At 53.7% G+C, this 15,609-nt stretch overlaps 1 protein-coding gene across 1 annotated transcript in view; it reads left to right on the top strand.

Moving 5' to 3' along the window:
- Positions 1 to 210: 210 nt before the first annotated feature.
- GALNT16 (polypeptide N-acetylgalactosaminyltransferase 16) overlaps positions 211 to 15,609 on the top strand; it is a 98,875-nt gene continuing 83,476 nt past the window's right edge. Inside the window, exon 1 of the mRNA XM_045901084.3 lies at positions 211 to 848. Within this exon, the coding sequence (XP_045757040.1) occupies positions 672 to 848 (177 nt within the window). The 5' untranslated portion in view covers positions 211 to 671. The remainder of the gene's footprint in view (positions 849 to 15,609) is intronic.

Consider the following 15,609-nt stretch of genomic DNA (forward strand, 5'->3'; position numbering starts at 1 on the left):
GAGGATTCCCGTGCAAACTCCAGACTCTCCTCTCGCCCAGCCGTCCCTTCCCGAGGCCTCGCAGAACACACCTTAAACCCCGCGCCAGAGCGCAGTTCCGAGCGCAGCCCAGAACTGCAGCTTCGCGGCGCGGGCCCGGGTCGGGGTCGCGCATCTCCAGCCGGTGACTCAGGGCCGCTCGGGCCGGGAGCGGTGGGGGGGTGTGGAAGTAGGCGGGACCGACCAGGGCCGCGCGGGGGCAGCCACCGGGCGTTCGGGCGCTGAGCGGTGGGAGCGGAGGCTGGCTCTGGCCCGTCGCCATTCCACCGCGGGCGTCTGGCTCGCGGGGCCTTGCTCCCGCGCCGCTTCGCACCGGCCGTGCTCCTCTCCCGGTGCGCAGCGGCCCAGGCGGCCGGCGGTGGCCGGAGCGCGGGGCAGGCTCTGCGCGCGAATGAATGGGCGCCCGGGGGACGCGCGCGCTCGGGGCTGAAGGGCATTAGGACCGTGAGGATCGCTCCGCGCTCCTGTCTCTCCCTATCACCCCCCACCCCCCACCTCTCTCCCTTTTCTGCTCTGCAGGACTGAGCAGCCAGGCGCGAGCGAAAACAAACAGCTGGGGCTGCGAGCGCCCCCACCCCGGCCCCGAGAGCAAGCCGGCCCGGGCCCCCACTCGGGGCGCCCGCCCGCCCACCATGAGGAGGATCCGCGCCAATGCCATCGCCATCCTGACCGTTGCCTGGATCCTGGGCACTTTCTACTACTTATGGCAGGACAACCGAGCCCACGCAGCATCCTCCGGCGGCCGGGGCGCGCAGAGGGCCGGCGGGAGGCCAGAGCAGCTCCGCGAGGACCGCACCATCCCGCTCATTGTGAGTACGCCCTGCGCGCCGGGCGGCCGGCCGGGGAGCCGCGGCGCGCGTCCTTCGCCCCGCGCGGCTGCAGAGGGCGCGGGGCCGGGGGCTGCGTGCCCGCCGCGCCCTTCCGGCTTTGTATATGTTGGAGCATTCCTGTCCGTTGTTATGGCAACCTCTGTCGGGCCAGCAGGGCCAGGGCGCAAGGATGGAGGGAGGGTGACAGAGGGTGGGGGCTGGGAGAAAGTGCTGCAAGTTTGGTGGGCCCGGCGTGCGCGCGCGACTGGGAACGTGGCTCTCTCAGCACTGCGCCGCCGGAGCCGGGGGCCGGGGGTCGGGGGCCGGGGGCTGCCCGCACCTCGCCCGCCCCAGGAAGGAGGCTGCACCGTGCGCGCAGCGTGCCGGCAGTGGGAACCTCGCGCGGCTGAGCGCGTAGGTGGCGGTGCGCACCCCTTCTCTAGTCTCCGGGGGGCAAAGGACGTGGGGTGGGGGCGCTGGGTAAGGCAGGGTCGCTCGGGGCTGCGCCCGGCTTTGCGCCCCCTTTTCGGCCCGGATCAACTTGAACTTGCTTCTCTGGCACGGAGGACTCCCCCACTAACACCCGCGGCATTCTCTGGGTCCGGGAAAGGTCTCTTCCCGTATGCGCCCTTCACCCCAACACGAGGGTCCCTCATGACGGGCGAGCTGGCAGTGTGTGCGCTAGGGCTGGGAGATTCCCTCTCTCGAGGTCAGCTCCGCGGGGAGACAAAGGTGGCGGAGCACGGCGGGGGCCTCCGCGGCGCTGCCGGGGCCCTAGGCTCTCCGGGGACTTGGGCTTGGGCGTGCGGAGCCCCCGCCGCCCTGCAGGGGGCGTTGCTGTCGCCGCCTCCGCCCGGGCCCCGTGTGACAGCCCTGTGTGGCAGGGGCACCTGTTGAGGCGGGCGGCTCTGGGACCGGCGGAGAGGCGCGGTCGGGCGGGGCCGGTGGCGGGCGAGAGCCTTGGGCGACCCTCGGGACAAGCTGCTGGGCTGGGGCGGCTTGACCAGAAGAGGACCAGGAGGAGGGAGAGCAAAGTGTGGGGGCTGAGGGTGGGAGAGTAGAGCAGGGTGGCCATTCCGATGGGAAAGATCTGGGCCTGGGGAGGGAAGAGTGTGGAGCTCCTCCGGGAGGGAGGTGCGGGTTCAGGAGGGCGAAGGCTTGTGTGGAGTAGAATCTGGGGTATTTCTGCAAAGGCAACTGAGCCCCAGGAATATGGAGGAGGCGGCTGTCGGTGTGGAAGTGTTCTCAGATTCCCAACCTGCCCCAGATGCCGTGTCTTGTCAATCCCCCCCCCCCCCCCCCCGCCCTGCCCCGCCCAAGAAGGTAAAAAACCCCTGCAGAGGAACCATATTTCCTAGCCTTGCCTGAGGAGACCTTGGGGTTTATGGGTTTTCCCCAGCCTCCCTCTCCCAATTCCCAGATTCCTGTCTGGTTGAACTCTGTGGGTGAGCCTCATTAGGTGGAGTGTTCCCTTCTGAGCTGAGGGTCCCTGCCACTAGGAACTGTTCCCAAAGCACTTGAGGATGTTTGGATGGAAAGGCTGATGAGGATAAAGCCTCCAGTGTAAAGACCCCAGGGTATTGGGATCTGGGCAGACTGACAGATTGGAGTGGGAACTGGCCGAACCAGTCAGTAGTGGCCCCAGACCGGCAGGGAGCTTGCGCAGGCGTGGGCCCATCTGAGAGCAGCCCGTTCTTACATCCTGCGAGGGCCAGCCCTGGTCTCAGGGTAGGTGGGCTTGGAGTGCCGGGAGAGGCAGGCTGGCCAGATATTCTGTCCTTTGCTCTGGTGACGTGCGGGGTGGAGGGTCTGAGCTGGAAGGGGAGGAGGAGGGGAGGATGGAGGGGAGAGAGGAATGGAAAGGAAGAGAGCTCAGGGAAACTGCCGATTGGAGCAGAGCCCAGGTTGGGTCTCCTCACAGTTGTCTGTCCTTCCCAATCCTGACCTTGCTCTTGAACCTATCCTCACTTCTCCTTGCCCTCTGAGATCTGCTGGGAAGGCAGCTCAGACCGAGAGCCCTGGAATGGTGGGGTGGGCTCTGGGGGAGGCACGTGGCACTTGTTTTGAGGGGTGGAAATTGGAGATCATGAGGGGGTGCCAGTGAACATCCTCTGGCCCTCTCCTTGTTCCCATGGGGTTCGACTTGCTGCAGATTGGAGCAGGGCTGTGAACTGGAAGCTAAGTTTAAAGTGTGCAGGAATATCAGGAAGATCCCGGGAGCCAGGGAGTGGAGGTGCAGGAAGAGAGGGAGAGTGGGAGTTCCGGGGAGTGAGCCGCAGACTGTTCTCTGGCCACCTAGGGGCACGGCCAGCTCCCTCTCTGTTCTTCAGTTTTAGCCCTGGGTGTCTGTTCCATAGGCATTGGTCCCCAGTCACACACCTCCCTGGACACAGGCTTGCATTGTCTTCCTACCTTCCAAGGTATTTCACTTCAGGAGGATTCTTAGTCATACACGCTGTCACGCAGGAACTATGCTGGAAGCTTCTTACATCTCCATATTGATGCACACAGCAAGACTTAATAAGTACTTGTTAGGCGAATGAAGTAGGACTTCTGCCTGGCTCTGGGAGCAGACAAGCTTCATACCCCCCTCCCCCCAGTACTTTGTTCCTGCCTCCAACCTGACTGTAACCAAAGAGATAGGGGAATGCATGTTCATCTTCTCCGAGAGTCGGACCCTATGTCCAGCCTAAAAGGGGCAGGTGCAGCTGAGGATTGCTTTCTCCCAGAACGCTGTGGTGAACCTCTCACTGGTCTTGCCATTCCAAAACATGTCTCTGTCTAGTTGGGCCAGGACACTGCATGTGGGTTTTCAAATTCTTAGGGAATGATGTGGCCAGCCCTGCTGACAGAGGCTGAGAAAATTCAGACAGGCGTCATCATCACTCCCCTGGGGAATCAGAGAACAGAGCTGGGAAAGGGAGGGTCTGCCTAACAGCCTGGGCCAGGGGGGCAGCTCTGCCTTCACAATGTCTGGGCTGTTCGAAGCCAGCCAAGTTGCTTCTAGACCTTGGAGGCGCTGTTTGGCATTGTGGGGTGTCGGCATAGCAACCGTATGGCCCGGATTTCTCAGGGAGGTCCTGATTTTTAATATTCTGTCCTGCTGTCAGCCCATGTGTCACAAATTTTGATGTGAAAAATTGGTTACGGAATGTGTAAAACTATAGGGAGATACTGACTCCATCCCTAAACGGCTGCTTATGATGTGGCAGGGTTTGTGATTTTTCCATGCTGTATTTTTGGGGCAAGGCAGTGGATTTGGGGAAATCCACTTGAATCTACATTGACGCATGCTGGGTCCGGTCAGCAGCTGAAGCAGGCGGCCGCGCAGACACGGCCGGCCTTCAGTCTTCAGACCTCGCAGTAGGGAAGAACATTTGTGATTGGTTTGGCACCCAGGTTCTCCATATGCTAGTTCTCTAAGAGGCATGGGTGGGATGCTAAGGTGTTACACGGAATTTCACTTTGCAGACATATTTTTAAAAGACTGTCCATTATGAATATTTTCAGGATAGGGGTACTCATTTGCAACATTTCCTGTTTGGAACCGTGAAAGTCTTAGGCATGAGTTTTCTTAAACTGGAGTTTTCTTTTTTCTTTTCTTTTTTTTTTCAAGATTTCATGTATTTATTTGAGAGAGAGAGGGAGAGAGAGCAGGCAAGTTCAAGCAGGGGGAGAGGGAGAAGCAGACTCCCCGTCAGGCAGGGAACCCGACATGGGGCTCAATCCCAGGACCCCGGGATCATGACCTGAGCCGAAGGCAGACGCTTAACGACTGAGCCACCCAGGCGCCCTGAACTGGAGTTTTCTTATCCTCCAATTGGAATACTGGTGATGACCATGGACAAAATATTTATATCTCTGGACCTTGGTTATTTTATGTCAAATTGGGATTAAATGATTTGTAAGGTTTGTTGATCCTTAGACAAGCTGATGAGAACTTCATTTCTAGAAGCAAATAAATGGCTTTAAGGGAATTTTCCTGAAGGGTGTTGTGAGGTTTATTGCTTGTGGAGGGGCAGGCCTCTGTCAGGAGAAGGTCCTGCAGTGACCCCCGAGGCCTCTAAGGGATCCCTGTTTACCTAGCAGCAGGGGGACACAGGTGACTGACGGCTTTTCTGTGCCGTTCCCTGAGAGCAGAGGCTTCAGTCAGATCGGGATGGGTTTATATTTTATTTATAATGTGTGCATTTAGGAACTGTGGGAATAGAGTTTGCCTAAAGGACAGAAAATGATTTTATAGTTCATTTGTCTTGGCGCCACACACAAGAGCGAGCATGGGGAGGATTCGCGAACACCCGCAGTTCCCCTTGCCAAGATGCTCAGATTGGGAAGCGCCTGGTCTCCCGTCACTGGCGTCCCAGCCTGGGTCATGTTGCGACTTGACCGGAGGACTTGGGGACAGCACAGAGGCACCAAGACTGGTAAGGGCCTGAGAGCCCAAAAGTCACCTCCCTGGGAGCCTGAGGCCCGAGGTCCCAGGATTCTAGGGTGCAGCTCACTCTTCCGATGGGCCCCATACTTCGGTGTAGGAGCAGCAGTTCCCGCCACTGGCTGCTTGCATCTCTGGAAGTCGAGTTTATCAGCTCTGCGAGCAGAGGAAGCCCTCGGGCCTGGAAATGCCATTTCAGGAGACGTGGAGGGGCGCAGGAGAGGCCGGCTGAACTGCCCAGGAAGCCGTCTTGCCGCAGCGGAGGGAACCGCCCTGGGGTCAGAGGGGAGCGTGTATCTGAGCAGTTCATTACAGTTAGCAGATTGAAGATTTAGCCCCTGGCTGCTTCTGGAGGAGACCCGAAACACCTTCCCTGGGACCTGGGGGCAAAGACACAAGGAGGCTAACTAGACCGGAAACCCAGGGTTTCGGAGAGGAGCATCTCAGACCGGAGTCAGTGATGATCACACCCGCGCAGCTGAATCAGACAGTTTGCTGGGTGCACTTGCCAACGGTGCAATGGCTCTGGAAACGGTCTGCAGGGCCTTCGTGTGTCTTCTGTACACGGACATTTGTGCTCTTTGATCTGTGCTTGTCTGGCCTCTGTAATGGCCATTACCCCTGTCAGATATTTATGGAGGCTACATTCATTGGCAACTTTGATGGTAGATGTCTCACAAACTTTAACCTCTCTGATTCCCCTCAACAACCTAGCAAGGTAGGTGTCATCATCAGGTCCAGTTAACATATGAGTAAACTGAGGCTTACTTATCCATGATCAGGCAAGTAGGAAGTGCCTTTAAAACGAGATATTTCTGCCTCTGAGGCCCATGCTATGTCTTCTGTCCCCTGAAGCATCTTTAGGGCAAGACCCAAGTCTGATGCACCAGTTTGTCTTTCCTGGAGCACCTAGATCAGCACCTTGCTTTGTGTTTACTCCATAAACATTTGGTGGGGGAAGAAATGCAAAAACATTTAGAACAAAATGTTAGCAGTAGGAAAGTAGGATTATGAATAGTCCCCCTTTCCATCTTTTGGCTTTTAAAACATTTTTTTTTTTAAGTAGGCTCCACGCCCAGGGTGGGGCTCGAACTCAAGACCATGAGATCGAGACTGAGCCAAGATCAAGAGTCTTAACTGACTGAGCCACCCAGGTACCCCTCAACATTTTTTTTTTAAGATTTATTTATTTATTTGAGAGAGAGAGAGAGAGCACTGTAGGGAGCAAAGGGAGAGGGAGAGAGAAACTCAAGCAGACTCCACACTGAACGCAGACCCCGATGTGAGGCTCGATCCTACGACCCTAAGATCAGACCTGAGCCAAAACCAAGAGTCGGGTGCTTTAACTGACTGTACCACCCAGGTGCTCCTCAACCTTTTTTATAATAAACGTCTATTAACATTATAATGATAAGGCCCATTGGGATAATTATTTTAAAAAGTATTCAGTGACTGAATAAAATCACTCTTGACTCCTCAATGAAAGTAAACTTCTTAACCACGTCTCACACTTCTGAATCTCCCATCAGTGCTTATTAGCATTGAGCCAACAGAAAAGGCAAGAGACTTATTTATGTGACTTATTCCATAGGGCGTGAAAGAATAGAACTGGGGCCAGATGGTAGAAGTTGCAGGGAGAGAGAAGGAAAACTTGGTCACTGAACCGTCCGTCATTGGAATAGGCCAATGGCTGACGAGGGTTTCTCTTCACACCCCTGTCAGTAGGTCAGCGCTTCCTTCCAGCAGCACTTGCGAGGGGGTGAGGAAAGGCTTTTTGTCCCACATGTCTCCTAAGACGTCAGGCAGCTCTGTAATGGGGTTTGAAATAGGGCCCAATTCTTGCACCACAAGAGACCTGGTGCCCTGGGGAGCAAGGCTGGCTGAGCACATGGAGGCCAGGCCAGGGAGGAGGATGACTGAAAGACCCATACGGCTGCTGTGCTGTCCCCTCCCTGTTCCTTTGGAGCCAGGAGCAGGGAGGCAGTGGGGGCCAAGGCTGGTCCGAGGCAAGGCCACAAAATAGCAAACGTCTTGAGTGTCTTTCCTGCTCCTCAGAACGAGGCCCACAAAGCTTTCCTGCCCGACTGAAGCCCAGGCCTGCCTGTCTCCTCCACACCCTGCATTTCAGCTACACCCTAGAAGAGTATCTGGCTGGAGACAGCGTGACCACCTGGAGGACTTTTGTGAACATATCAGAATAGGCAGGAGTGGCAGGCTGGAGTATTTTAAACTGAGGTGGCAAATGGAAGAACCCTTTTCGATTATACTCCCTAGACAAGACAAGGCCACATTTGGGGAGACATGGAGGCAAGTCTGCCCCAGGTAGAGCCTTTCTACTCTTCTGGACCCATTAGGAAGAGCTTCAAGTGTAGCTTGAGGGCCCCAGTGCCTCTTTCCTGCCATTCCAAGAAGTGAGGTGTGGCTTGGTGTACATCAGGAACAACATTGTCTCAGGGCTCAGAGGTGGGTGACATCTCTCGACACGCTCAGAGTGTCAGACCTGCCATTATGGGCCCTCGCAGGGCCAGGACCAGGCAGAACAGTGTGGCCTGGGATGGAAACAGATGGTGGCCTCTGGGGATGAAGGTGTGAGGGGATGGAGAGATGATGTGGAATGAAAACCAAGTGACCCACTTCTAGGCTCAGCCTTGCCCCCAAGGGGCGACGTTTTCTTAGGTGAGTCACCTCCCCTCTCTGAGCCTTAGTCTCCTCATCTGTCAGATGAGGGTTGAACTGTAGGATCTCCGAGGCGCCTCCCAACTCAAACCATCTTTGATTTTGTTGACATGCATCTGCAGAAGTGAGGTGGCCCCAAGCCAAGGCTCAAGGTCTGATAGTGCCTAGATGAAGGAGAATAAGGCCAGAGGGTGAGGTGTACAAAGAGCCAGACCATTCGTGTGCAGAAGAGCGTGAAACCTTCAAATTCTCATAAGGAATAAACTGGACCTACTCCCGGGCGCCTGGGTGGCTCAGTTGTTAAGCGTCTGCCTTCGGCTCAGGTCATGATCCCAGGGTCCTGGGATCGAGCCCCGCATCGGGCTCCCTGCTCAGCGGGAAGCCTGCTTCTCCCTCTCCCTCTGCCCCTGCTTGTGTCCCCTCTCTCGCTGTGTCTCTCTCTGTCAAATAAATAATAAAATCTTTAAAAAAACGAAAAACAAAACTGGACCTACTCCCTCCCCATTCTCTTCCTGTCTGATGGAGCTCTGCAGCTCCCCTCTGCTGAACTAGAAGCCTAGGGTGTTTGTGTGTCTGGGGAATGCTCACACACTCACATGTAGGAGTGTCTATGGGTGAACTGCAGACATCTCAACAAGCTGAGAACTACAAAGACCCCTGAGTAGAGAATTAATAGTCCTGCACCCTTGGACTTGACTCAGAAGACAGGTGTGCAATTGTCCTTAGGCCACAGCCTGGAAATGAACATCGTAAAAATCAGTTTAAGGAGATCAGGAGGTTGGCCGTCTCCCGGCAACCTTTAGCTTTTCCTGGGCTATGAATCCAGCCGATTAGGAGAAGCGAGATGAGAGAATTGCTAGGAGCTGCTGGTCTCCTGAGAAGCATCAGTTGACAGCAGAGGACCAACCAGGAAAGGCCATAGGAGGTTGGAGCAAGCCCCCTCTTCCCGAACAAGCCCACACTGGTCAGAAGTGAGTGGCATCATTGATTCCTTCTCTTGACAATTATTTACTGAGCACTTACTATGTGTCATGACTGCTCCAGGCTCTGGAGATAACAGAATGGGTAAAAAGCCCTGCTCTTGAGGAGCTTGCATCCTAGTGGGAGAGACAGACCATAAACAGATAAATATACAATGCATAAGGGGGGGGGGGTGCTGGCAGATATCATGGAAATAAAATAAAGTCACAAAAGGGGACAGAGAGATGAGAGAAAGATGGCCAGGAGAGGCCTCCCAGACAAGATGGTGTTTGAGCTGTGTCATGAATGGAAAGAGAGAACCATACATGCATCTAGCGGGAGAGTGTTCCAGACGACCCAGGCCCAGGGCACAATCTCTGCAGGGTGTGTGCCCGGCGCGCTTGGCCAGGGTAGCTCAGCAAGGGTAAAAGTGGCCCAAGGTGGAAGTCTGGATCGTTAGGCCCATAGGCTGTGGTAAAGAGGCTCAGAAACATGTCCCTGAGTCATCAGGAAGTGATAAATTACACAAAGTGTACGGGCTGGGTACGTCAGTGGACTCTCATTCCATTGAGAAAATTTTCCAGAAATATGATCAAATATAATGGGGAGTGTTGATTCTTAAAGAGGTAAACCTAAGTTATTTGAAAAATATTCTATGGCTAGAACACTTCATTTCCTTTTAATGTGAGATCAATGAGGTACTTGTGTGTGTTGCCTCTCTCTCTCTCTCTCTCTCTGCTGGTGAGGGGGAATGGAGGGTGCTGGTGCCTGAAGAGATTTAAAAAACAAAAGATAATGGGGCCCTTGTTGAAATGCTGGAGTGACGCAGGGTGGGGGAGGGCTCTGTCTCAGGAGGGAGAGTTCTGTGTGGGAAGGAGAATTCCTCCATATGGTGGTACCTGATCAAGTCCTCCTTTGTTTCCTCGTCCGTCCGGTTCATTGCGTTCTCCTCAGGTGCATTTGGGACTCTGGAAAGGATGCTTTCTGGCAATGCAGAAACTTGGAAGTCTTGTCCTTCTGTACAAGCAGGTTCCCCCTCTGTACCCCCTCTGTACCTTCCCCCAAAGGCGGAAGCATCCGGGGCCTTCCCTCAGACGTGGAGGTGGACACCTGAGGCCTGGCAGGATCAAGGAACCCACACAGTTTTTTATCAGGCAGGCAGTGGAAGAAAGGGGCTACTTTCAGGAGCCAGATGGCTCTGCCCGGGCCCTGTCTGAGACTGTGTCCACTGATGTTCAGGTGGCTTTCCCAGGGCCCGGTGACTGGTATGATAAGGCTTCATGTGTCCCCTGGAAGCAGCCAGCGCTCTCACTTTGTGCTTCAGGTCACACACACTCAATTCCAGACCGCCGTCAGTCATGCCCTTTTCGAGGCTGATCGTCAGAGTTCAGATTTTCATCCCTTTATCTTCTCCCAGCCGCGCTGGCTTTTAGCTTCTTTCAACCAACTGTTGGGGAGTACTTCTGACATTCCAAGGTCTTTCATTTCAAGGGGGTCTGGCCTGGGGAGGCCATAGCCAGAGGGGACCCCTGTTGACAAGTTGCCAAGGCTGCAGTCGGTTTTGGTGGGGGGATAGCTTCTGGTGCCTCACGCGTCTGTGACCGGATTCTTTGCTTAGAAGCCATCTTTTCCCCTCCATGTGAAATTCCTCCCTGGGGGGCTGGGACGGGAAGAGACTGAGGGGAGTAGGAGAGGTTGGGGGCATTATCCCAGGGTTTGGGGTGGAGCCCTGCCTGAGGCTCAGGAAGAAAGAACATGGGATCGATAAGTGATGTCTGAGGTGGTGGTGATGCCTTGAAGGAGTCAAGTGGTAGGATTGAGCCAGAGCCCCGAGGCCAGAGGGAGCAAGGGAACCGAGGGACAGAGCTCACACACTGCAGGGACCAGGAAAGGTGATGGAGGGCTGTTCGGAGCCATAAGCCAAAAGGAATTTGCCAGGTAGAAAGCAGAGACTGCCCAGGGTAATGTTCTGTTACAGCCTTGGGGCCCCCTTGTGGGGGCATGAAAATGGCAAGGGTCTTCTCCCAAAACATGGGAAGAAAGTGGCTTGTCCCTGGTGCACCCCAAGATAGCCAACCCCTGTTTTTTTGTGCAGCACCGAATGCAGCATCACCTGCTCAGCCCTTCCAGGCAAGCAGGGTCTCTGAACCACACCTGGGGGTGGGGGGGGGGGTTGGGAGCCAGGTGGGCGTGGGCTTGCAGGAGGACTGCAGTGCTTGGAGCCTGGGAGATCTGAAGGGCTGAGCGGGGGCAAAACTGAGGGCAAGCCACACAGAGAGAGTTAGAAAGGGCCTGGGCCCGGTCAGACAGTGACACTGGTTATGAGGTGACAGGCCTGAACAAGAATGTTCTGCAGAGCCAGGCCATAGGTGCCCTGAGCATGGTCACAGGGGCTCTGGTGGAGGACGGCACCTGCCCCTGGGTAGCCAGAGCCCTGCGTGGTCCAGATGTGCACTGACCACTATGTGGCCGCCAGCCACGTGTGGCTACTGAGTGCTTGATGTGTGGCTAGTGTGACAGGGGGAACTGAGCTTTTAATTTTATTTAATTTAAATTGAAAAGGAGACACTCATTTCAATTATTGGTCAACTTTTAGGAGTGTTTAGAAGAAGTGAAGTATGTGGAATCTACATTTTCAACTGTAAATTTTATGAAATCTCAATATGGATCAAGTATTTCTGGTGAAAATTTAGTGTCTCAGTTGAAATGTGCCGTAAATGTGGGGCACCTGGGTGGCTCAGTCGGTTAAGCGTCTGCCTTTGGCTCAGGACATGAACCCAGGGTCCTGGGATCGAGCCCCATGTCGGGCTCCCCACTCAGCAGAGAGCCTGCTTCTCCCTCTCCCTCTGCCTGCCGTTCTGCCTACTTGTGCTCTCTATCTCTGTCAAATAAATAAATAAACTCTTAAAAAAAAGAAAGAAAAGAAATGCACTGTAAATGTAACATACACTGATTTCAAAGACTTAGTACAAGAAAAGATTTTTAAAATACTGACTACATTTTGAAATGATAATATTTGGATGTATTGGGCTAAATAAAATATATTATTAACATTATTTTTACCTGGTTCTTTTTACTTTTTTAATGTGGCTACTAGAAATTTGTAAATTCTCTGTGGGGCTAGCATTCTGTTTCTTTGGGCTGCGCTGGTCCTTACATGTGTTCATGAGCCCCCTCTAATGTGCTAGGAGGTTGTCAGCAGGTTTTATGTAAAGTAAAGAATGTGACTGCATTCCCAGTTTACCTTGACTTCGGGGTAAGTCCTTTCCGGTCCAGCCGCTGCGGAGTCATTGGTTCCTAAGGCACCATCATCTATGGGCCCCGGGACACCTCCCAGCATGGGCCTTCGTCCTCATACCGTCATTAAAACCAAGGTCAATGTTTTCTTGCAGCCTCTTCTCTTTTCAAAATCTCTTCTAAGCTCTTGCTGTGCTGAAAATGGGTTTTGGGTAGGAGGGGTCGGAGCTGTGGAGGCAGGGAGCCTTTTACTTCCTTGGAAAGTAGAGGGATTAGTTCCAGTCTGTTGCTTTTGGTGTTTCGTCTTTATCCTGTTAGAGCCGGAATGGTAAATAGGTCTTGGGTCTACTACCAGCCCAGAACCTATGGAAGTGGCCGCCTGCCGCCCCGTGGGGAGAAGGCTGCTGAGGCTGCATCCGGACTGCGTGGGAAAGAGGCAATTGATTAGCCATGTCTGTAAAGGGCATGGACTGGGACCGTAGAACACGTGCTTTGTGTATCCTGATCCTGCCCTGATGCAGTTGTCTTCTTTGAGACTTTCCCCCCCACTCTAAAGACCTGACATGTTTTTAGAAGTTGGCCACTCTGGGGCGCCTGGGTGGCTCAGATGGTTAAGCGTCTGCCTTCGGCTCAGGTCATGATCCCAGGGTCCTGGGATCGAGTCCCGCATCGGGCTCCCTGCTCCTTGGGAGCCTGCTTCTCCCTCTGCCTCTCTCTCTCTCTCTGTCTCTCGTGAATAAATAAATAAATAAATCTTAAAAAAAAAAAAAAAAGAAGTTGGCCACTCTGAAGAAGCAGGGATGAGGCTTGCACTGAGTTAGATGTGCAGAGGGGAAGTTGGTCATCTCAACGGATCAGAACCCTATCCAAGGAGAGGTGACGAGAGCTTTAAAACACTGTGCGGACTTTTAGCGACCTTATTCACTGACTTGGGAGAGGCGAGTTGGCTCTGGTCTGGGCCCAGTCTACCGGCAGCATAGAGACAGAGCTGAAACCCAAGGACAAAGGTAGACACCTGGAGGGGCTGGGAGAAGAGAAGAGGCTTGGTTCTTTTCCTTTTTCTCCCCATCTTCCGTCCCTTAAAAGTAGGCTCTGTGAACTTTAGAGCATTTCCTGCTTCTTGGTGCTACATTTCTGGTTATGGCTTGGTTCAGGAGGAAGAACGAGAGTGGCCAGGGGCACAGCCCCTGGAGCCGTGTTCCAGCTCTGCCACTTACTGCAACTTATTTAAACATGCTGTGCCTCAGTTTCCCTATATGTAGAATGGAGATCCCAGCAGTCCCCATTGCAGATGCTCGCCGTGAAGATTAAATGAGTTAATCCCCGTGAGGTGTTTGGAATCATGCCTCGGGCACAGTGAGTGCCACGCTACACCGTTGGCATACAAGTTAGTAACGACAATATAAATTGTCATCGTCTGTTAACTCGTTTGACTTATTTAATGCTGTGTAACAAATCACCCTAAAACTGAATGGCTGAAAGCAACGCTAATCATTTATTCTCTCGTATTGTCTTTGTGGGTCAGGTATCTGGGAGTGGCTTGGCCCCGGGTTTCTCGTGAGGTCGTTCGTAGCTAGATGTCAGCTGGGGCTGCAGTCATCCGAAGGAGCCGAGGGTGGCTCTCTCGCGTGGCTGGCCAGCTGGTGCTGGCTGTTGGCTGGGGGCCTCGGTCCTTCTCCACGTGGGTCTCTCCACATGGCTGCTTGAGTGTTTCCATGGTGGGGTGGCTGGCTGCCCCCGTAGCAAGCAATCCAGGAGACCAAGGTGGATACTGCAAAGACTTCTTGACCTAACCTGGGAAGTCACGTAAGCAAAGGCGTGATGTGACCTGACTCCCATTTTGAGAGAGCTCTGTGGCTGCTGGTTGGAGAAGAGACAGGGGAAGGGTGAGGGCAGAAGCACTTTCTGACTGCCTGGTATGTGCCAGAAGCCTACCAGCTGGGTTTCATATACTTTTCCCTTCATCCATGATAGCAGGCTTGTGGCCTGAGTATCACTACCTCCATTTTACAGACAGGGCTGGTTACCTGCCAACAGAGCCTGGATTCCCCCGGGGTTGCCTGGCACCAAAGCCTGGGGAGACGCACAACATCCCTGGGATGCCTCCCTCATGATGGTACGGCTTACTAGGGAAAATAGACTTTGTGAAGGATCTTAATTCCTATTTCTCAAAGTCAGGATGAGGAACCTGAGAAGCCAAGAGATATTCACAGGCCAGACTAGGGAGGGGAACAGGCCCTGGTGATCTCGGCACCTGCCAGAGCTGGGGGTGGTGTGTGTGTGGGGGAATATCAAGGGGCTGGGGCAAGGTTTGGAGGATTGTATGGATCAAAAGGGATGAGCTGGGGAGAGTCCCCGCACTTGGCTTAGACTCTCCAAATTAACAGAATTCTGAGGTCAAGGAAGCCTTGGCATTACCTGAGCCCTAGAGATTTGCATGCAGAGGGATCAGGCCCACCCACCTGGGAGGGAATAGCTGGCAGCAGTAAAATAAATGAACTAGATTAATATATATCTGCACAAATGGAGCTTAAAAACATGATGTTAAGGGCGCCTGGGTGGCTCAGTTCGTTAAGCGTCTGATTCTTGATTTCGGCTCAGGTCATGATCTTGGGGTGGTGGGATCGAGCCCCGTGTCGGAACCTGCTTAAGATTCTCCCTCTCCCTCTGCCCTTCCCACCCGGGGCATGCACTCTCTCTCCCTCTAAAAAACAAAACAAAACCAAAAACCCCACACGATATTAGAGGGGGGATTGCAGATGATTTTCTTTGATACTTCTATGCAAATTCGACTAATACAGTTGTGCTGTTGTTCCCGCATGTAGGTGTGTATGTGTGCATATATATCTCAAAGTGTAACAATGGACCAAAGAGGAGAAACAGCGCACTAAGAGCAGTGAGTGTTCCTGGAGAGAGACGGAGGAGGTCGGGACCAACAGGGAGTTAGATTTTATTTGCAACATTTTATTTCGGTTGTTTTTTTGAAAAGAGAGACTTGAAGCCAATCTGACAAAAGGTTAATAAGTTGTTAATTCTGGTAGTTGTGCAGGTGATTCCTAGTCTTTGTACTTTTTGGAATTAAAAAAAAACCAAAAACCCTTAAGTCTAAAAACATTTTAAAAGGAAAGGAAAGAAAGGGCTGGTGCCCCAAGGTTGCTGGGTCTCAGCTGCATTAAGATGGAGAAGGAGGCTAGTGGAGGATTGAGGCAAGATTCCTGCCCCCCAGCCCCCCAGAGAGCCTGTCACCCACGCAACACTGTTTTCACTTGCCTGGAGGACAGCAAAGCCGTTCTGGATTCTCAGTTCTCGGTGCTCAGGCGCGTCTTCTGTACCTGAAGATTGGCCAAGGAGGCGCTGACATTGAAGGTAGTGGTGGTAGAGAGAGCCCTCCCTCCAACAAAGTCCCAAGTGTTGGGGGTGCAGGGGCTGGAGGAAAAGAAGAGTCAGGCAGAAGGG

This window comes from Mirounga angustirostris, unplaced genomic scaffold (assembly GCF_029215605.1).
Source record: "Mirounga angustirostris isolate CCGP_5_RB_7025 unplaced genomic scaffold, mMirAng1.0.hap1 SCAF_9, whole genome shotgun sequence".
Classification (NCBI taxonomy): domain Eukaryota; kingdom Metazoa; phylum Chordata; class Mammalia; order Carnivora; family Phocidae; genus Mirounga; species Mirounga angustirostris.